Source organism: Alosa pseudoharengus, unplaced genomic scaffold (genome assembly GCF_046254945.1).
Source record: "Alosa pseudoharengus isolate Yale_2024_CS ecotype anadromous, Long Island Sound unplaced genomic scaffold, YU_APseudo_1.1 YU_APseudo_1.1_scf_13, whole genome shotgun sequence".
Taxonomy (NCBI): Eukaryota; Metazoa; Chordata; class Actinopteri; order Clupeiformes; family Clupeidae; genus Alosa; species Alosa pseudoharengus.
In genome coordinates, this window is record NW_027468598.1 from 21,908,968 (window position 1) to 21,931,490 (window position 22,523).

The 22,523-nt window shown below is 45.3% G+C and overlaps 1 protein-coding gene across 1 annotated transcript in view; it reads right to left on the bottom strand.

Moving 5' to 3' along the window:
• kirrel3b (kirre like nephrin family adhesion molecule 3b) overlaps window positions 1-16,108 on the bottom strand; it is a 59,998-nt gene extending 43,890 nt beyond the window's left edge. Inside the window, exons 1-3 of the mRNA XM_076281702.1 lie at window positions 15,991-16,108; window positions 15,668-15,817; window positions 9,670-9,819 (exon numbers count right to left, since the gene is read on the bottom strand). Coding sequence (XP_076137817.1) covers window positions 9,670-9,819; window positions 15,668-15,817; window positions 15,991-16,108 — 418 coding nt within the window. The remainder of the gene's footprint in view (window positions 1-9,669; window positions 9,820-15,667; window positions 15,818-15,990) is intronic.
• Window positions 16,109-22,523: the final 6,415 nt, after the last annotated feature.

Genomic DNA, 22,523 nt, shown 5'->3' on the forward strand with positions numbered 1-22,523 from the left:
CTGGGAGGCCATTTGTTTAAGTGGGTGGCCAGGAGTCTCTCCCCATGGTAAAAATAGCTCACAGTCCATGTTTGACTGGTTGTATCATCTATCATCCCAGTGATGAGAGATATGTCACCAATCTGACACTTGGCTCGAAACGTGTTTCAGAATAGATTGGAGCCCCAGGTTTGACTGTCAAAACCATATAGACTTGTGAATGGCATTCAATCCAATTTATGTTTCTGTTTTTGAATTGATAAAAATAGTACTCCTTTCAGTCTTGTTTTGACAGGGAAGTAAATAATGGACCCTGTCCCTCTGAAGTTGAGAATATTATCACCAATGTAAAATCACAAAAAAACACATTGTATCCTGACACATTTTTTTAGGTGAATGTATTAGCATTGACAATGCAATGGACTTGTTCCATCTGTGAGAGAGAATGATCATTTCTTGTAAAGATTTGTGCCATTCATGACAAATAATAAAAACAAGTGGCACAGTTACGCTGAACCAGAGTTAGCATTGATCTCACTTAAATAATAGTAATAACGAGAAACTTATTTATCTCCTTTTTCCGAATACATCGAAAAACACTTGACAAAAGAAGAAGCAAAAATGGGAATATCAAAAGCTCTCTCATACAACCCCACACTCTTTTGACAGATATGACAGAGGAGGGCGGGTTAGACGGGGAAGGTTATACATCCTATTGCTCTCATCTGTATCTCCACACATCCGTTTTCCATTGGAGAAGCCATTTAAAAAGATGGCAAACGGCGCCGGTAACGGAACATGATGGAGGATTCTCAGCACGGGGAGTGACACAATGGGTTGGGGGAATCTTTTTCGGGGTGGGGCGAGGGGGGAGCTTTGTGCTTGTCCTCCCATGTTGAGCTTATGTTGAGGGGAAGGTCTGGGTGTTGACTGAATACTGTGTCTAGACAAAGCTCATAGACATCTAACGGAGCGAGAAAAGGAAAACAACACCAACACCAACAACAACAACAACAACAACAACAACAACAACAACAACACAACGGCAACAACAACAGCAGCAACAACAAAAACAACAGCACCACAGCTGAAGACATACTTCAGAGATGCCTGAATAAGACCCGCCTGTACCTGTTCGCAATGAAAGTGTCTTCTAGGCAGCGATTGTGAGAAAACGTCCCTCTATTACAATTTTCTTCCGGCACACAAATCTGAATCTGATAGAGCCATACTTTTTTTCCCCTCTCGTGACAAGAAAGCACTGAAGAAGAGAATGGGTGAGATAGAAGGATAACAGAGCTATCTGTTCCATTTAATTCTTCAGGAAAAAAAAAAGAAATCTCATTTGATTGGCCTCTTCTCGTCTGCACTCATTCAATTCTCACTTAATTAACTGTCCTGAGTCTGCTCCGCTTTTTCACATCTGGAATAGATTTGAATAGAAGAACCCCCATCGTCAGCCACCTGTCCGACAGCAATACGTGACAGCTGATATAACAGACGAGCGCATTGAAGGCAAACCAAATGGATTTCAAATTAGATGTACATTGATGGCCACCACAGTAGCCACTGTTCACCTTTCAGTGGTTCAGGGTGGCGTGGCACAGAGGGAGAGGAGTCACACTGCTCTTTTGTCATCTGAATGCATACAGGCTCTAGCTGGGGGAGGCCAATTAGAATGTTTTGCCTAAGTGACCGCTTTTTAAAAGACCGGGTGATTGGCAAAGCTTGGCCCGATGGCGCCTGAGATAAAGGACCACTGGAGTCACCATGGCCTTTGTGGTCACACTCAAAAAAATGCCACCACATTGTACTACACTATTTAAAAGGGTCATAATGTTCTACTTCCTATGGTGCACCTGCAACCCCGCAGTAGGCCCACTGTGCTGTGCTTCTAGAATGTGGAGGCATGGAGGCACTGTCCTCATTAAATAAATGGAGTATGGCCAAAGCAAATCTCAGTCACCATGTGGGTGGGGTGAGTGAAACCAAAGCATGTGTGTGTAATACAAGCCTGAGATTTTTAATTGTGCACCTTTGTGGAAGAAACATATTGCAGGTTTGAGGTGAGGCTAGCTTGCAAAAATAAAGACAAATAATAAAAAAAAGAAACAGTATAAAATCTTGCAAAAAATGCTCCATATGTTGGCTTTGTGTCACTTCAACAAAATGGCATCCAAGACAAAATATGTGTGCATGACCGTACAGACTGACTCCAGGGAGCTTGCTTTCCATCTGTCAGTTTCTAGGTGCTCCTGATCCTGCAATGGGCTTGACTGCTAGAGAAACCGCTTCAAGGGAAGACCAAAAACAGTGGAGTCCGCTTGCTGAACTACAAGCCAGTTGCTTTTGAAACGGCCCCCTGGCATCCCTGCACTGGCTGACAGTCTGTATTTTTGGCCACAACAGAAGGGGGTGGATTCTGATGTCTCAGCCAGTGTCTGCTCAAGAACCAGCCCAGGGAGCTTAAGGGCTGGGCAACAGTCTAACTGGAGACATCCACCCGCCAACTCTGGGTGTCATCTCCGACGGACGTCTCCGATAGCCAATAGTATTGATGCGTCTCCTCAGACTCCAGGAGTGGTGGCAATCGTTAGAAAGCAGGGGGCAGTTATTTTAGCCAACGTCCCCAACCACCCCAACTGTACGCCCTCACACCCCCACTTCGGCACGGTCTCGCTGTCAAGCGTCACGGCTGCCACCGCTTCGTGCTGGCCAGGCTGACAGCGGCACAAAGGCCAGGCCTTTAACCATGCTAGCCATCATCATTACAGGCCTGTTTGCAAACTCGGCAGCCCCTAATGGCTCCAAATTAGCGCTTTACTGCAGCCACTCGATAGATTTCTCATGAGCCGGTCAGCAGAGCGGATTGATCGCTCCCCTTTAATTACCGGCTGGCCGGGTGCAATCCTTCCCCTGCTGCCTCGCTCTCTCTCTCTCTCTCTCTCTCTCTCTCTCTCTTTCTCTGCCACTCTCTCAATCTTCTTCCTCTCTCTCTCCCTCACTCATTCCTTTTTTAAGGGTATATTGCTAGCGACCACCTCCATGAGCTATATACACAGACCTGCTTCTTTCGCTGCGGCTCTTAGATTGCATGCGGGCCAAAGTAATTTGCTTAGTGTTGGTAGAAGGGCCAAGGTGAAAAAGGGGAAACAGAGATGGTGTGTGTGTGTGTGTGTGTGTGAGAGAGAGAGAGAGAGAGAGGGAGAGATATAGAGAAAGAGAGAGAGAGAGAGAGAAAGAGAGAGAGAGAGAGAGGGAGAGAGAGAGATGGATGTATGGATGGATAGGTGAGAAGTGTGGGGGGAGTAGGTGAGTGAAGGTTTCATTTTACAAATCAGTTCTAAGTGAGCGTCTGGTTTCACTGTGTTGGGGGAAGGGGTCAAGTTTGTGTGGGGAGGTATAGAAGCAGTTAAACGAGACCATAAAATCTGCTGCAGTTAACAACGACTCATGTTTGTTTCATAACTGAGCCTCATCAAGTCCCCTAGTCATTCTCCCCACCATCAGCTAAACACTAAGTGATTGATAGAGAGAATGTGAGAGAAGAGAGGAGAAAAGAGAGAGATAGAGTGAGACATAAAAGAAGGACAAAGAGAATGAGGGCATCAAGACCGAGGTGCCTCGCAAAGTCATTTGCTTTTATTACATAATCAAAAAAATCTATAGGCCAAATGAAGCTGAATGGATTTGCAATCAACCCCGCCACAACATCAGCTATTTGGCCTGCCACCCTCCTCTCTCTCTCTCTCTCTCTCTCTCTCTCTCTCTCTCTCTCTCTCTCTCTCTCTCTCTCTCTCTCTCTCTCTCTCTCTCTCTCTCTCTCTCTGTGAGTGAGGCTCGGCTGTGGGTGCCCGTGGTGATTTTTAAGGCCCCAGTAAAGCTTGATGGCACTGTAATTGCTGGCGAAGGGCCCCCTGGTCTATTTACAGTGGGATTTGCCAGGGCGGCCAGACAGCGTCAGAGTTATTGACAGCCAAAGCGAGGCTGAGGAGTGGACGATGAATGGCGCGTAATCCCCCCCGATACAGCTGCGTGGGAGAGAGGGAGTCAGGGGGGGGGGGGGAAGTCATTTGGTGGAGAGTGAATGAGAGGAGGTCTCCAGTATGTGGTGGCTACAAGATGAGACTGTGGTGTGGTGTATGTGAGAGACTGTGTGTGTGTGTGTGTGTGTGCGTGTGTGTGTGTGTGTCTGTCTGTGTGTGTGTGTGTGTGTTTGTTAGTGTGGTGCATTGTGTGGAAGGGGAGGGGGGGGTTGTCTGAAAATGAAAGCGGGCACAGAGCTTTGCCTCCTATTGACGTGTCTAGAACAACAATGTGCCCGCAGGTTATGCCGCACCGCACCGCACTGCCCGTCACCCCCCACCCCCCATGCCCATGCTGTTCTGGTGCTGCTGCTGCCACCTCCACACTGTGCCGTGATGGATAGACCACAAAAAAGTAGGGTGAGTTAAAAAAAAACAGACCTAAAAAAATACATGCTGATATAGAGACAAGAGACATATGGGGCTCACTGGCCCAAATCAAAGCCCCCTTCAAACGCTGTCAGGAATGCAACTGTTTGCAGAACGAATCCACCATCGTTTCCCCTTTGCCTATAATGGACCTGCAAAGTTGAATGTATTCATTTTCCCCCTGTTTTTTCCCACATGGCTACATGCATGAGTGCCACCAAGCCAAATTGCCTCTCTAACTCTCTATTTCTCTCTCTATCTTTTTCCCTTACCCTACTCTCTTCCTTGTAGCAGACACCGTTTGTAACACTGTGTGTGTGTGTGTGTGTGTGTGTGTGTGTGTGTGTGTGTGTGTGTGTGTGTGTGTGTGTGTGTGTGTGTGTGTGTGTGTGTGTGTGTGTGTGTCTGTGAGGGGGTGCGGGAGATGGGACAGGACCAAATCAGCTACGATGGGGAGAAAATGAGAGATGTACCTTTGGTATCAGCGTTCAAGTGGCGCGGGCGAGAAGGGTAGAGTCTGCCACACAAGGGAAATGTCAGTGCTGACGGAAGAGAGGTTTGGGGCGGGGGAGGGGGGGGGGGCAGGTAAGGGGAGGGGGAAGTTGGGAGCAACTTCATCACAGAGTATTGAGTTACAGAGCAATAACTGCTCCCCGTCAGAATACAGGGCCACTGTGTGTGTGTCTGTGTGTGTGTGTCTGTGTGTGTGTGTGTGTGTGTTTGTCTGTGTGTGTTTGTCTGTGTGTGTGTGTGTGTGTGTGTGTGTGTGTGTGTGTGTGTGTGTGTGTGTGTGTGTGTGTGTGTGTGTCTGTGTGTGTGTGTGTGTCTGTGTGTGTGTGTGTGTGTCTGTGTGTGTGTGTGTGTGTGTGTGTGTGTGTGTGTGTCTCTGTGTGTGTGTGTGTGTGTGTGTGTGTGTGTGTGTGTGTGTGTGTGTCTGTGTGTGTGTGTGTGTGTGTGTGTCTGTGTGTGTGTGTGTGTGTGTGTGTGTGTGTGTGTGTGTGTGTGTGTGTGTGTGTGTGTGTCTGTATGACTGTGGCGTTTGTTTGTGTGTATACTGTAGATGTGTGTGGTGGTATGCCATTGTTATTATGGAAAGCAAATAAGAGAATAGAGAGAGAGAGAAGGAGAGAGAGAGAGAGAGAAAGAGTGAGTTTGTTGTTTAGTTCTCTGTCCCTCTGCCCCGTCCGCCTCCAGCTTATTAAAGTTTTTCCATTTGTTCTACTTTTCTTTTGTTATACTTGCATCTAAAAACTCTGGGATGGATATGTTTTCACAACATTTCTGATAACCAAACGTAACTAATCCATATCTTTGTTCAACTTACAATCTTAAAAAAGCAACCCAAATGCAAAAATTGTACAACTTTTCTTCTGACAGTGTTCTTTGTTAGGATCACACGTTTAAGTTTTGCAACCTCAATTTAATCATTTGCAGGCTTTCAGACCTTACAGACTGTTGCTCAATGTGATAAACTACAGCTTAAGGGTGGTTAGGAGCTCTGCTGTTTAAAAAAGTATATTTCTTCAATAATTTATTCCGCTGCAAGGATACTTGATCTTCCCCTCAGTGTTATTCTAATGAATAATTTGCTTGACAACGACAGAAAAAAATGAGGGGAAGGGGGGAGGGGGGTTGGGGGGGTCTAGCCATTTCATTTTCCTTGGGAGACAATCTGCGGCAAAGTAAATATTTCCTAATGGGCGATTTCAGGAACTTAAATTACGAGAGAATACTTGTGAGTTTATTAGAACTCGTGGCATTACTTTGCATCTCTTTAATGTTGTCTTTCATCTTCGCCTGCATCAAAATCAGCAATCAGAGAGGGGAGTGGAAGCATATTAATGAGACGGTGAAGAGGAGGGGAACCATGTGATGGGAGAAGCACAACAAGCCAGTCAGAGGGAAAATAAATTAGGGGAACGAACAGAGGGTTCTTCGAAAGAAATGAGAGCAGATGTTCAGGGGCTTTAGCAAATGCCACAGGTTGATGTTCTCAACTCTACTGTTACAGTTAGCATAGGACCTGGTGTCAAAGCCACATATACTGTACATGAAGTAAACATGGATTTATGGATGTCTGTGTGTGTGTGTGTGTGTGCTGTGCGTGTATATGTGTGTGTGTGTTTGTGTTTGTGTGTGTGTGTGTGTGTGTGTGTGTGTGTGTGTGTGTGTGTGTGTGTGTGTGTGTGTGTGCACGCGCGTGTTGGATTTGGTTGTTACTTTCTGTATTTTGTGTTGTTTTTCCCTACTCTGGGACCCTAAACAGTGCATGCTAATATAAAGACGACTCGGGACCAGAGCGAGCTGAGCTCCTTGTCTTTACCCAGGCTAAAGGGAGGCCTTCCAGTCCCACCACCTCTGGCTGTCTCCCCCCCTCAGCAGCACTGGGCCTGGGTGAGGGCATGAATGCATGCAGGCCTGGACCCTCTTCCCTTCCTGGAAGATACCATAATTAGCCTCCTGGGTTTCCAGCACATTTACTTTGTAACCTCTCACTCAAACTTCATGCCTAATTTAACAACCCTTAGCCTCCTGGGGTCGTCACTGGTCCCAGACCTGTGCTACCCACAGTTCAAGGTGCAGAGGTCAACGTGCGAGGGCCCCCGTGTTTGACAACCCCTCTATATATAGACAGTGTTTTTTTCCCTTTTGTGGGTCACCTCGACGTGAGTTTCTAGTCTGCAGTCTGCTCTGGTGGTTTGCTTGACAGCATAACTCATGCTGAATCCCTGCTGGCCTCACCTCTGGTGTCAGTGCTGCAACACTCTGTGGCAGCAAAACAACAGTGAGCTGCAGTACGCCCAAGCAGCAGCATTCTTCACTTGACATACAGTACAACACACAGTCACTCCATTTCACTCAGGGTCAAAAGAAAAAAAAAACGAATCTGTCCTACCGTAATTTCCTAACTATTAGCCGCGGCTTATACATTGATTTAGCAAAATTTCTTCAGCTATGAGGTTAACACAAGGGCAGTTAGTGTGGTATTAATATGGTTTTGTCTTTTAACTTGCATAAAACACTGTCCTGCGGCTAATACACAGGATATTACTGTAGTCCTTTCTTAATTTCCATATAACATATGGTGAATATCATATATGCATTTTTAATATTCAGCAAAAACAACATGAAATTAAACTCCTCAGTATATCTACTTATTTACTGAATCTATCTCTATTATCTACATGTATGCATGCATCTTCATCTATCAAACCACAGTCTACATACACACCCATATATATACAGTATATAGATGCAGCTTAGAGCCAAAAGGAATTGCTTCAAAGAACTGTTCAAAGGTGCATAATGAGCCATAGCTGTCCCTGACTGTGGCAGCAGGGCAGACACATTTGGAGGGAGCTTTGGGTTGTGAGCAGTGGTGTCAGGGCTGGGGGATTTCTGCGGCTGACAGGTGAGAGATACAGGAGTGCCTGCCGTGCTCCCAGCCCTGTCATGAAAGTTACTTGGCATTCGGCGTCATCGCACGCTGGTGTTAAAGGACAGCTCAGAGTTTGCTGTGACACAGAGCTTGAATACATTTCGCTTTGTGCCATACTAAATATTCCTGAGAAAAACAGCCCCCCCCTCTCTCTCTTTCTTTCTGTCTTCTCTTTGTCACTGCAGGTCTAGCCTGCAAACAGATAATGCAGACATACAGCATGCGTCTTTCCATTTGCCCCCCTTAAAAACAGTGCCTGCGACTGGCGGGTGCCCCTGCATGATGCAATCCTAATGGTAATCCGTGTTCGCGCGGCGGTCTTCGTGCGAGCTCCGCCGAGCAGCAGACGTGCAGTAAGTGAGTCTGGATATAAATACCACTCCCCTGACAGATGTTATGGTTTCAAGCTCGCCGTGAGTAATTGAGCTAACTAACAATAGTTTAGGGAGCCCCAGAGCAATTCAATAATCAGAGCCCAATTCATCAGGTCAAGGAACAAAAGGATAGCAAGCACCCTCATAAACAAACCCAAAGTCATTACTGGGTTGGGTTAGGATTCTGTTGAAGCCTCACCTAGCGTGTGCTTGGAGGTGGATGACCTCTCAGACAGGGGAAACATGGGGGAGAGGCTGGGGGCTGCAGGTTCCTCTGAAGCTTGTATAATTACTCATTCATATCCATTTCTGGACGGGTGCAGTGGAGTGCAAGAGACGGTGGGCCGGCAATTTATCTTCTTTCCCTCTCTCTCTCTCTCTCTCTCTCTCTCTCTCTCTCTCTCTCTCTCTCTCTCTCTCTCTCCCCCTCTCTCTTCTCTTTCCCTCACCGCACAACCCCCACCCACACACACCCCCCACGTGCCTCCTCCCTTACAGATCATTAGTTTCACTTTTCATTAGAGGAGATCAATAGGGTGGATCAGTCGCTCGTGGCGAGGATACCGAGCTACACAGACTCCTTTTTTTTCCTCTCCTCGCCCCTCATTCTTTTTTTTACCTTCCCCGACCCCCCATAAACCCTCTTCCGTTGGCTTCTCCCAACACCTACGCCTCCATACTCCCATGACCACCATCACGAGAGGGGGCGAGATAAGGATTGGGTGGACAGGGGTGCGTGTATGAAAGTGTGTGTGTGTGTGTGTGTGTGTGTGTGTGTGTGTGTGTGGGTGGGAGTTTGCCGATAAAGTCTCCAGGTGAGAGATTGCAGATATCTACAATGGCTGCCCAATAACGCAGAAACAGCAACGTTGAATAATAAGCCAATAAAGTTTAATTAGGATTCACTGACCTGGCTGGGTTAATAATGAAGAGGGGAGGTTTGCAGCAGGAAATTAAAACTGAGGACTTATGGGATCGCCCGAGTTGGTCAGTGATAAATCTTCTTTCTCCCCATACACTATGACTGGCTAATAATGACTTAAGAATGACCGAATGATTATTTCTAGTATTGCAATTTCTTACTTTTTTTCCCAACATAGTCTCTAGTATTAGCAATGCAATTTAGGACAATGTGTCATTATTCCAGCGGTATAGCCTGCAAGAGAATTCTCCTTTTATAATTGTGCCATAAAAGTATTAGACGTTTCCAAGGCTTACTAAACTAATCTATATGAGTGATGTTTAATAAAGCTATTATGCATAATTACACCTTATTATGGTGTATAAAACTATTATACGTGAGTTGAGAATAACAATAGCGATATACTGCACGTTAATTATGTTCAGATAAGGCTGTAGTGGTCAGTATGGAGGGGGGCAGGTGAGTGAGTGATCTGAATAAGAACCTGACGGAGAGACTGACCCAGAACTGTGAGGCGGGCTGGACGAGATCTCATGGCGGCCTGGATGGCCTGACACTCGAACACGGCGTCGTCCATCAGCTCCACGCGCTGGATGCGGAGGTGGTGCTCACCTGAGCTGTGGTCCCCCACCACCGTGTAGCGAGGGTAGCCTGCAACACACAACAGTGCCTCTGGTTAAAGCACTTACTGCTCTTCGAACAGGGGACGTGTGAGGCATGCATGCAGATGGGAGAGGTGACGAGCCCCCAGATATCCATTCAACAGTTAAGCAGAGTTCATGAAATACTTGTCAAAAGATAGCAGAGTCATGCTTGTAATGGCATTTCTCACCAGATACCTTATACATACAAAAAACAATAACTCACTGTTGAATGGAATGGACCTCACAATGTGATGCAATTATAATTTTAGCAATCCAAATAATGTTTAGGCATGCACCATGCAGACAAACCGCATGTCTCATAGTCATGTCTCATAGTCATAGTCATCTATTCATGGTCCAGTTTTGTAGGTAAGCACAATTAGTCAAGCAAGCTTTCTTATGATATATTGAATTTATATGCTTAATATGTTACATTTTGTTGACATTATTACATGTTGTTCTATGTGACTGGATTTAATCTCTGAAAGATGTAATATTTGAGAGTCGTTTCCTATTCAGTTTGTGCTGACATTAAACCAAACGCATTACAGATATGCATTGTTTGACAGTGGCTAGTGAGGCCATTTTTGTTAACCATGATCATTTTCTATTATGTTGAGTAGACATAATTAAAGCATTAAGGCTGCTTATGCTAACAATCCACTTTGCCTTGCACCATGTGGAATAATGTGGATAAAAGTGTTTGAGGCAATACAGAGGTTTCATTGCACACACAGAAACTTAGAGTAAGTGATGCACTGTGGTGGATGACACAGCATTAAAAACGGGAACTGCATGGCTTATGCTTCAGCAGAGGCAAACATGTCTGATTTATGGATTACTAATCCAGACAGAGGGAGGTGTTTTTGGAAGACCTGTCTCTCTCACTGCAGGACAGTTAGCTTTGACACTCTTTAGATAAATATTAGTAGGAATTTGCATTGAGAGCGAGCACAAGAACTCACTTCCGCCGTTGCGAGAAGTAGACAGCGGAGGACATCCTTGATTGTGACGCTTCGTGGTTCATTTCACAACCTCTCGACACAAGTGACTTCAATGGCCCTCACAAGGCTCTGTTCTCACTAATTATCAAGGAGTGAGTTGAAATAACATTGGCTTTTTAGGGAACTCACTAAGTTCTCTCTCATTCAGGAAGACACTTTGATATTTTCTGTCTTTGGAACCGTGAAACTGTCTAATCCAACACTTACTTTTCTGGAGCCATTCCAACACAGCCACATACATGAAATTACATTTAATGTAATCTAATACAGTGGTTTATGAAAGTGCATTTACACTTCAGACATGACCCCACACTGAATATGTTGACGGACTCTGGTTTTGGACAATGGCCATTAAGTGCCTGGGGGGATGGTATCGATTTTGGTACATCCATCAATGTGAGTCATGTCCACTCCAGAGAATTCTTTGTGACATAACTGTGACACATTGAAAGGCTGTACCACCTCCTCTGGCTTTTTCCATCAGCACTTCTTTGGCTGTAGGTAATCCTTCACATGTCTATTTAGGAAGACTGCAACTTCCAGAGGACAAGGCTGTATATTTCTCTCCACTCACAGTCACACAAAGGTTGTTCCAGCTTATTAAAAACTGGACACTACTCTCAGAACAAAGCAATATAAAAACAAAGTAAGCAAACAATATTTGCACCATGTCCCCATGAGTGCTTTTTGCTGTTAGTGCAAACCCAGCTAGATATCCACAGTGTTGTCATCCTTGTATTTCACAATGATGCTTGAGAGAGAAATGCATATTGCAGTGAAAAAAAGTGCACAAAAAGACCAAATGGTGTATAATGGGTTTTAAGTCCTCCAGTTCAGCTATTGAAGCCACAGTGCTACAAAACCCCAATTATTATCCTTTGCTCCATTGGATCCCATTCACTTTTAATAGACCATGGAGTAGCTCTTGTTTCTGTACTCAGAGAAAGAGTTACTGCTGATTACGGTACTTTTCAATTCAGCTTCCCACATATGGCTTTTAATCTCTCTACCAGAGGCCGTAGGGTATCACAGAAAATACCAAATAAACAAAGGGAGAAATTTACAGTCCACACAGATGTGTTATTGAAAAGTCGAGAGAAAGTATTGTCGATGCAGTGCATTGTTCCGTGGTGTGTATTGCTACGTTCCAGCAAATAAGTCACGAAGACCAGAAATTACTTAAACTGAAGGCTGGTCAAATGGAGCTCTCACTAAATAACTTTAATGAACATTGACCCAGCATTCAATAGTGTGGTTTATTTCCACGCCAAGGAATCAATGGGATTGTTGAACCATCTACTGTATTAGCATTAACCATCAGGCTCTAAATCTGAAAGAATGACTTTCCAATAGATCCAAGATGAATATAGCAAATACTATTTTAGAATATAATAAACTATTATTCACGTAATAGAAATTATTGATGTTGTTATTTTTTTGAAGAATACGGAATCTCCAGAGTGAAACGTTATTGGATTTTCATACTGAAGTCCAGCGAAAACAATTTAAACCTTGAACTCGCAACGCCAAGGTCAAACACAAGCACTCCTTCTTGTGCATGGTTTGATAATGTCCCTCTTCCCATCATGCAAGGCTTCCCTGTCTGGAAGCTGAACTGACCTGTAGAGAGGCCTACTGGATCACGCCTTCTTAGCAACCATGCATGATAAACAGATACAGAACCCTGGAATAACACCTCCCACGTGATCTCTCGGGCCCCAACATTAAGTGAACCTCATAGAGATGCTATAGTGTTTAAACATTTATTCCTGCACATATTTTCGATCAATTGTGGGGTTGAAGTAACACTTTATTTTTAATAATTTAATTTACTATCACTAGCTGGCAGAGAAAAATGGGCCTAGTGGCATAACGGTCAATGCAAATACATTTTTACTGTTTCACAGCAAACCCCCTTTTTCAAGACAAATTACACTTTGTGTATTCATGACTTCTCGACACACAGAGAGGATTGCAGACTTTACAGTGACAAATGGGTTTTAGAATATGCAGAAAGCTAAAATTGCACACGCATACACACAGCGAACGATGCACACATTTGCTTTCAAGAGAAGAAATTAAATAATGTTCCCATTGATCTCAATGAAATCCACAGACATCCCATGTCACCAAAAGCAAACAATGTAAAATAGTCCCATTAAGAGTAATGAATCCATCACAGGGAGCAATGGATTAGTCTCCGTGGTGGATCAATGCCAAGGGAAATGGCCATGAACAGAGACAGGGGACAGCGATTTACTGCACGGCGGTGCATCATGACACTCTCTGGGGAGACAGTGTGGTAGCAGGAGACATTTGCTTGGCGTAATGTGGGCTATGGTTGGTGAAAACAATGTTGTATTCACCATTGAAGCTCTATAATATTCTCACAGGGTTTGTTTTTTTTTGTGCTATTTCTGAGCACCCCCCATTTTGACATCCTTGTCCTCGGAAGTTTTTTTTTTTTGCTTTGTTTAGCCCCCCGTAAAAGTTTAGTCTCGTCGGCGGCGTCTCACTCATTTGGCTCTCATTTATATGTGTTGGCAGTTTACCCTCCCAAAGCGGCATCCAGGAGGCCTCCTCACCACGCTTCGCTTCGATATGCAGACTGTACTACTCTCTCTCTCTCTCTTTCTCTCTCTCTCTCTCTCTCACTCTCTCTCTTGCTTTTTCTCTCGCTGTGGTGCGGCACACACAATGCATATTCATGGCATTCATTTGTGTGTTTGGCGCAGTCTTGAGTCGCACTTTAATTAGAACAAAGGACAATGGAGGGAGATTGTGAGGGACTGATAGGAATCAGAGGTCCTTTGTCTGGTGATTTATTAAAATGAATAGTGGAAGATTTTCCCCATTTTAATCACTGTACCCCCTGAATTGAAACAAGCCGAGGGCTCGGGGTCCCACTGGCTGTGTGATGGCTGGCACTCTGAAGACCCAGAGTTTTTCGCATTGAAACATGTGTGTGGAAGTCTTTTACAGCTGCCATGTTTGTTTAGTGTAAATGTGTTGCCCCTTTATGGAACGTGTGCTTTCATGACTTGTTGATGCAGGCAGTGACGATAAAGAGAGCAGCTGTGTGTCATTTATGTTGACAGCGGCTCTCAGACCTGGCCCTGGTGTTGAGTGGACTACCGCTTTTGTACTGACCAACAGCTTGCTTGCTCGCTCGCACCGTTACTCTGTGTCAAATGCCAAGGCGCTGGCCTTTTCAGAACTGCGGCAGGCTTTGGGTTGGCTGCCCACTCGATAGTATTTGTGGTTGTTGTTGTTGTTGTTGTTGTTGTTGTTGTTGTTGTTGTTGATCAGTCCAGAGGCTTGAGCTCACTTTGGCTCGGTCTGGTCAGGGGCAGGTCAACCCGTGGCTTCCAAACTGCTTGACATATACCGTAAAACGTTCAGCTCTCACTTTCACCTAATCAAAAGACCCTCGATGCTCTACCCGAAATCGCAAAAAAAAACCTGCTCATTTCCTTTCAATTTAGTCACTTTCAGCCTTTTCCACCCCTTTTTGTTTACAGTCGCACCGAATCTCCCAGGCGCCCGATAAGGCCAGGGCCGGGGGAACGGATTGGATTTACTGGGACACGCGCTAGGCCCGTGGAGAATTAATTAAAGGCTGATATTGGCGACAAAACGGCTCACAAGAACTGGGCGCTGAAGGTCAGGGGCGAGCAGACCTGCACGTCTCTCCGTCGGAATACATATTTAATCTGTGGGATGGTGGCACACAAGAGAGAGAGAGAGAGAGAGAGAGAGAGAGAGAAATGGAAAGAGAGAGATGGAGAGAGATAGAAACCTGGGTTTTTAAAGAGTTCTGGTGGGTTTAAAGAGGTCGGCGCTGTGCCTTGCATGGAGAGCACTCTCAGCGACAATGCTGAGGCGCCAGCTGATGGTTGGGGGATTAAAGTAATTGCAGAAGCCTCATTCACGTCTTTTGGAGAGACACTGATGAATCTCCAAACCAGATCTTCAGAGGATTTCCTTAATCACATCGTAGGGCTTTGTGTCGCGTGTATCGCCGACGCACCCGACCTCAGACAATGTCTCGTCTCAACAGGTTGTCAAGCATTCATTTTTGGCTGCCTGCTTTGTCGATACTGTTCCGGAACAGCATGAATATGGATGAGATGTTTTCGAGGGGGGAAATTTAGGCGAAGGGCAGGGGAATGTAAGCCATTGAGATGACAATGCAATAAGTGTTACTTTAAATTAAACTATTAAGCTAATTACGCGAAGCGCACATTTAAATTAGCGCTAGCCTCTTAAGAACCCATTTCCGAACCAGAAGAGCCTGAAATGCAGCACTCTACCATACTCATGTGCACATTTTGAGCCTTGTTTTCATTTGGTGCATGGCCCGTGTTCATGGGCAACAATTTACTCAGATCTGTTATGCTGTGGCAGTGTCAAAGCTCATTATCCAAATCCTCCCTTAACAGCTATCTCAGGGCAAGATATGCTGTTTAAAGTGAATTGAGTAGTCCCTTGGGATATGCTGAAATGTCTTTCATTTGTCATCAAATTAAAACTGGAGCTGTTCCACGGTACTTTTGGTCAACTTTTGGCTTGTCAACAAGGTACAAAACTGTCAAATGCAACCGTGCCTAGAATAAAATCAAGCTTGTTGAAATATCTTCAAAAAAGTTCAGTGTCAGTCAGTCAGTCGGTATCATTTAGAACATTTGAGTCAACAGTTAAATAATATAATAATGATATTTTACTTTAATAATGATTTTTAACTATTGGACAGATTTCCCAAAGTGTGAAAGGCACATAACATAACTTTAATACCTAATACCTTTTTAAATATAGGTTAGATGTAAAGAGTATATCAATAAACTCTCATACCTGAAAGGTCTCTTCCGACACCCAGGGCCAAGCCGTCCTTGATCCAGAGCACGACACCATGGTACCCAGGGATGGAGCACGGCAAGGTGACGGGCTGTCCGGCCACCACCACCAGATCCTGGGGCTCCTGGGCGAACCTGGCTGCTACCCCTGAAAAAGAACAAGGAACAAGGTGACATATTAGACCAGTTGGACACTTACAATGGCTTGGTTTCTCGACAGAGAGCTCCCAAACACCTCCACATCCAGCCCTAGAAGAGCCATTAGCACCTCCTGTTCCTTTTGTGGCACCTTGTAAGACTTGACATGCGTGTAACAAACACCCTTATGTCTGCCGGTGGAGGAGCTGGGGTTGGGGTTGGGTGGAGGTTGGTACGGTAGGAAGTGAGGCGCGGAGCCGGGGAGGATATGACAGCTCTCTGGCCTGCCTGACAACGCCATGTCTCTGCCACATGCGCTACATTAACATCATATCCAGGCACTGTGCGCTGGAGCCACCCCATTTACCCATCATGCACTGAGGCGTGAGGAGGTAAGAGGGGAGATGAGAGTAAATAGTGGAAATAGTAGGAGCAGTAATAATGTGTGTGTGTGTGAGAGTGTAGGGGGGTGGGGGGGGGGGTTTGTAAGTGTGTGTGCATGTAAGTGCATCTAGGTGTGTGTATGTGTGTGTGTGTGTGTGTGTGTGTGGGGGGGGGGGGGGTAAAGCTCAGTGGGAGGCTTCTTTTGTGCGAGGTGGCTCTGACATGTCGAGCCTCGCTGCCCCGCTCCGGAGCCTTTACCTCTGTGTCAAACGTAAACAGGCCCCCTTCTCCAGGCACAAAGGGCCTGCCAGGATAATTGGGATGGCTTGTGAAACCAGACACAGAGGAAGAGGAGAAGGGAAGAGAGGAGGACACAAAAACCTTTCAGGGACTCGTCTGACATAATGGCCAGGACAACATCGGAAGGGGAGAAATTCTGTGTGTCTCTGCGTGTATATGAGTAGTCATCTCCTGGAGAACGGTGTGTACAAGCTCTAATGCAAAACGCACAACTAATGTGTCTATTTACATAGACACAAGAACTGAGGACAAACATGTGATACATGTATTTGTTGTTTTTTTTGAGTATTAAACTGGACCTTACTTTGATGTGCCATCTTTTTATTCTTAGCATTTCAGATGTTGTTGTCTGCCTGCCTACACAAAAGGTTTACATGGCAGATGGAAAAAAACAGATGAAAGCGTTATATCCTTCATCATGCTTGGAATCCAAGCTGCCAATGCACAGTTACCACAGCTAACACAGTGCAACATGCACTCAATTGATGTGTGATCTGGCTTTATATGGCTATGTGTGCAGTTGAAGGCAGAGACAGGACTGCCAGTAATAAAGTGTAAATGAGAGTCAAAATGAATGATGGTTCTTCCTGCATTGCTCAACCAGACACTTACGTGTTGTTTTCTCTACAACACCTGTGCCTCTTTTTTCCCCTTTGCTTTCTTACCTTCACAAAGGCAAGGATTTTAACTTCAATTATAAAGTTGAACAAACAGAAGAGGGGAAAGTTGCATACTGAAAACTGTGGCAGATGACAGGGGCGACTAGTGTCTGGCTTTAATTCATAACCAACACAGTGGGACATTAGTAAACAGATCAGTCATGGTGGTGTTTTTGTTTTTTGTTCGCCCTGTTTCCTGTAAAAAATGGGTGATATATGGCTTGTTAAGCGGTAAACACGAGTACAGGGATTGATTTATACAAATTTTCCTTGGCAGAAATCCACATCTGCTGCCCATTGCATCGTTATTAAATCAACATCCGAAAAAATGTGCCACAAGTCCTTGGGCATATTTTCAGCCCTTCATCTTCAGAGGCCGCCAGGCTGTCCTGCAGCAAATTTGCCTTTACGTGTGTGTGTGAGTGTGTGCGTGCGTGCGTGCTTGCTCGCGTGTGTGCGTGCGTGCGTGCGTGCGTGCATGTGTGTCTGTGTGTGAGAGTGTGTGCGTGCATGTGTGTGTGTCCGTGTGTGTGCGTGTGGGCTTGTTGTTGGGATGGAATCTCAGTATATCAGCTACACCGTTCTGTTTAGCAGACCTTTGGTTGAGGTGTTTATCATGGTTGTGCTCATAGTGCCAACCAGCTCTACCTCTCCTACTGTCTCCCTGTTCTCCTCTCTCTCTTTCTCCTATTGACACACACACACACACACACACACACAAATGCACACACACACACACACACACACACACACACACACACACACAGACACACACACACACACACACACACACACACACACGTGAAGAGACAGCGTGTCAACGTTTCTCTCCTGGCACGTGTCAGAACAGCAGCAGCGTACAGGACACAGTGGACTGAGAGAGAATTCTCCATTTCATTCTTTTCCCTGCTCCTTCTTTAGCAGACAGAGCTGGTATTATCACCCTCTCCAGCCTGGCCTGTAATTGATTTCATGTCGGAGACTTTTCCACGTTGGCAGCAGTAATGCCCCCCCTCCTTCCCCTGCTTTCTTCCCCTTCAAACCTGCCGCTTAAACCCCTATTCCCTACCTTGTCAGACCCCTCCTGTCATGGTAACAAATTAGACAGATTACGATGATTTTCTCCGAGGTTGCTACGACTACCTCTTCCCAAGTGTCTGATCTTCAGCTCAATGGTAATTATGACTGTGCTGCATTGGATAATTATTTTGATTATAGCTAGCTGCTCACTGGAATAATACAAAAAACTATGTGTGAATCTTAAAGCATATGCATACTAAATAAACAAGACAAAGCTGTTTGTGCAGACTGGCGCTCACTATAGCATGGAGAAATTTGAAGGTTTTCTCATGCAGTTATTTCCAAACAAACACGGTTATTTCTCAAGTGTGACAAAAGAGCTCTCATATTCCAAGAGCAGGATGGATGGCTTGAATGCAAAGTAGTTCATTTCGGTCACTTTTTACGATTCGGCTAGAGCAATCTACCCTCCACATTACTCCACGTTGGCCGGTGGACACTCCATATGCCCTCTATGCTAGCAGAGACCAAAGAGGCCAGAGGGGGTTTGGCAGCGATGGCTGAGTGGACCCAAGGCCCCTTTTCAGCCAGACAAACAGATTGCCAGCACCACCTGGCATGGCCACTTGACCAACTAAACGAGGGCCAGGTCTATTCTCATGAAAGACTTAGAGCGGCAGGTCACATATGTAGGTCACTAGTGGAGAGAAGAAGAGAAAAAGGGGCGGATAGAGAGTGGGGGTGGGGGGGGTGAGAGAGAGGGAGGAAGAAAGCAAGAGAGGGAGAGAGAGAGAGAGAGAGAGAGAGAGAGAGAGAGAGAGAGAGAGAGAGAGAGAGAGAGAGAGAGAGAGAGAGAGGAGAGCCGAGGGGTTCTAGGTCCCTCTGCAGTGTGGGATGAACTTGCTTTGCCTTTCGAGTGCCACGCCACTTTGGTCGCATCTGCCAGCGTTCCGCTCGGCTGCGTGGCAGGCTGGCCCTGGCGGAGACCCCTGCTTTACCTCCTCCTCTTCCTCCCTAGGCCAGCTGCAGGAGCAGCCGAGCGTGGCGCTCACTGGAGTGAAGACAACAGATTCCTCCACTCCCCTTCACAGAACAGTGTGTGTGTGTGTGTGTGTGTGTGTGTGTGTGTGTGTGTGTGTGTGTGTGTGTGTGTGTGTGTGTGTATCTGCGTGTGGGGAGGAGGGGTTCGATAATATAAGAAGATCAAGAATCCAGACATGAGACAAAGAGAATAATACAAGATTCCCACCCTCGAGAGCTAATAAAAGCTACTTTGAGAAAGCATCAGTCAAGAGTGGGATATGTATTCTGCCAAGGAGGAGGAGGAGGACTGGAAATGTGTTACAGTGGGTGGGCTCGTTTTAGGTACCTTTTCATCCACCTTAGTGATTTGGTCACTGTGTATGCCAAGGTCAAGGGAAAGGATTTTAACACACACACACACACACACACACACACACACACACACACAGAGACAGACACACAGAACACTTGAGCCAACTTCATTCCATCCAAAGTAATTATCTACATATTCATTGTTGCCACATTTTTTCCAATAATGATATTTGCAACCGGGATGCCAGAAGCCAATCAGCAAACCATGCGGCCAATCACCCCGTTCTCACTTACTTTACGCAGCCACCTCTGCACTTGTGTAGGTGTGCCCATGTTGGAAGGAAAAACGTGCCTTTATTATATTTATAACTTGGTCTTATTGTGCTGTAATTTTCCGATATTGGTGCCCTGAATACTGTGTTGCGATGCAAGATAATGCAGCGCAATAATGGCTGTTTACCACTAAGTGGGATTTGCTGAGTTGGCAGTCATTGAGCTTTGGGGCTATCTCAGTGGGACACAGCATGAGATGATACATCTAACAATGGCCGTGTGCTGCCTCTGTGTTGAAATATTGAACATGGTAACGGTATGCCTGTGTCAGACTGCGCACACGCCACTGTGCAAATAAACTGGGATGAGCATAGTAATTGTTTTTTTCGCGTTATCATCTTGTTGTCGGTAATCCCACTTGATACAAGCTGTCATCCCACATGGCATTGTCATGCAAAGATCAAAATGACAACCTTCTTTGCTGTCTTTTCTCAATTGTATTTCCATTAGTTGCACGCTTAATGGTAATATCACAGAATGTCCACATTTTGCCCATTATTGGATAAATAAACAGGCTCTGTTTAAAAAGTCTAGCAAACTGAAAACTAATTTATATGTAAATATTCCTGGGAATATTAAATACCTCTCGACATTTTAAAGGGCAAGAGGAGTGTAGGTGGTGGTGGTGGGGTGGCGGTGGTTGGCAGTTTGATCAGATTTGAGGCATTCAGAAAGAACAGTAGGTAACAACAGCATTTGTGCTGCTGTTTACATTTCATTTGAACAATATGTTTATCATTGAAAGTATCAGGAGAATTGATGGCTCCTTCAGCCCTGATTTTTTGTTCATACAGCATTGAAATGGCCAATCTCCCAGCACTCTGCATATTTGCCTTGAAATTTGTATTTTACATGGCATTTGCAGCCAAGTTGGGCGTGCTAATCAAACACATTTGTGTGACTGCAATGCCCTGGCCCCACATAAGAGCTGAGGCCTAATCACCAGCCGCTCCCTCCACACCCACTCACCCCCACAGCATTTCTCAGAGCCATCAGGGCGAGGACTGGAGGGAGAGCATTGTATGAGAGGAAAAGTGCTGATTACCTGCAGATTACCTGCAATAATCTGGCATCTTTTGGAAATGTAATTGCCGTTTTTTGGTGTGTTATTGTTTGTGGTTGTTGTTGTTGGAGCCAGTCTTCCCACTCCTACCTTTAATACCCACTGCGGTGAAATGTGCGGGTGAGTTCAGTTGTGGTGGGCTTCAGGAGTGATGGCTTTTAATCTGCCACAGCTCGAACCCACTTCCAGCTTCCCTCTGAAACCTCAGAGAAAATTAGAAGCCTCATCCTCTCTCTCTCTCTCTCTCTCTCTCTCTCTCTCTCTCTCTCTCTCTCTCTCCTTCTCTCTCCCCCCTCTCTCTCTCTGTCTGTAAGCATGGCGCTAGCTGAAGCCGCCCTGTTTACCTATACTATGCCCAGGCACTGTGAGTTATTTGAGATCATAATAATAATACGCCCAGAAACTCCTGCAGCTCCTCTAATCCAAGCCAGCAGACCAAAGTAAACATGCAGCCGAGTAATATGGATTACTCTATCTAAGACCATCGCCACCTAATTGAATTCTGCCTACTGGGCCTGATCCGATGGTCGGATCAATCTCCACTCCCCATCTGCCTGTGTGTGTGTGTGTGTGTATGTGTGTGTGTGTGTGTGTGTGTGCATGTGTGCGTGTGTGTATCTGAAGCAAAATGTTTATCTGTTGCTGATCTTTTCCATGCATTACTAATTTGCTCTATCCTTCTTCTCAACACTTCCATCCTGCACACCGGCAGCACATCTGGGGGAAAGGTAAACCTGGCTGCAGGATATGTTTTGTTCTTACTAATTTATGTACGTAGTTCTCTCCTCAAAACAAAGTACTATGTCATTTGAGGATAGTGACACACTAGAAAATTATTGTAGCCTACTAAGTTGTATGCACATCAGCTCCCCATTTAATGGTTACTACTAGTCTAATCATCCACAATTCGCAGCCACTGCCATGGATGTGTTTTTGAAATTGAAGGACAATTGAATAAAAGCTGGCATGCCGCAATGTAAAATGCCTATCAATTTCATGGTAACTATATTTGAATCATGTATGCATGTGATATCTTACATTTGTAGTGCAATCAGCATACTAAATGTAACAAGAATGTACATTGTCACTCAGTATCAGTAGAGCCACGTTTATTCACAGTGTAATTAAAGAGTAGAGTAATAGACTTTGCACCACAAGGTCACAGAACTTGAAAGTCTAGTGTTTAGCAGATGAGCAGGAGGAATGGTATGCATGTGCTTGCAATACACATAATGGTACAGCTGCTGAGCCAATAATGAGAAGAAGAATAACAGGATAATACTCCTTAATGTGCGTCAGCTAATTTATGGGTTTATTTAATGATAAATGAAAGACCGCCTCTGCTATTGCACTGGCAAACAAATGCATTGTTTTCTCTCTCTCTCTTCCTCTCTCTCTTTCTCTCTCTCTCTGTCTCATTGTCTGTCACTACAAGCTTACCACTGCGCTTCTCAGGAACAAATAACTTGCATGGCCTTGTCCACAACTTGTTTGTGTGGAGTGGTGCGAGGTGATTGACAGTCGTGATTTACACCTATGTCCTTCCCCATGGAGACAGAGAGAGAGAGAGAGAGAGAGAGAGAGAGAGAGAGAGAGAAAGAAGTGGACTTGGCCTTCACTGG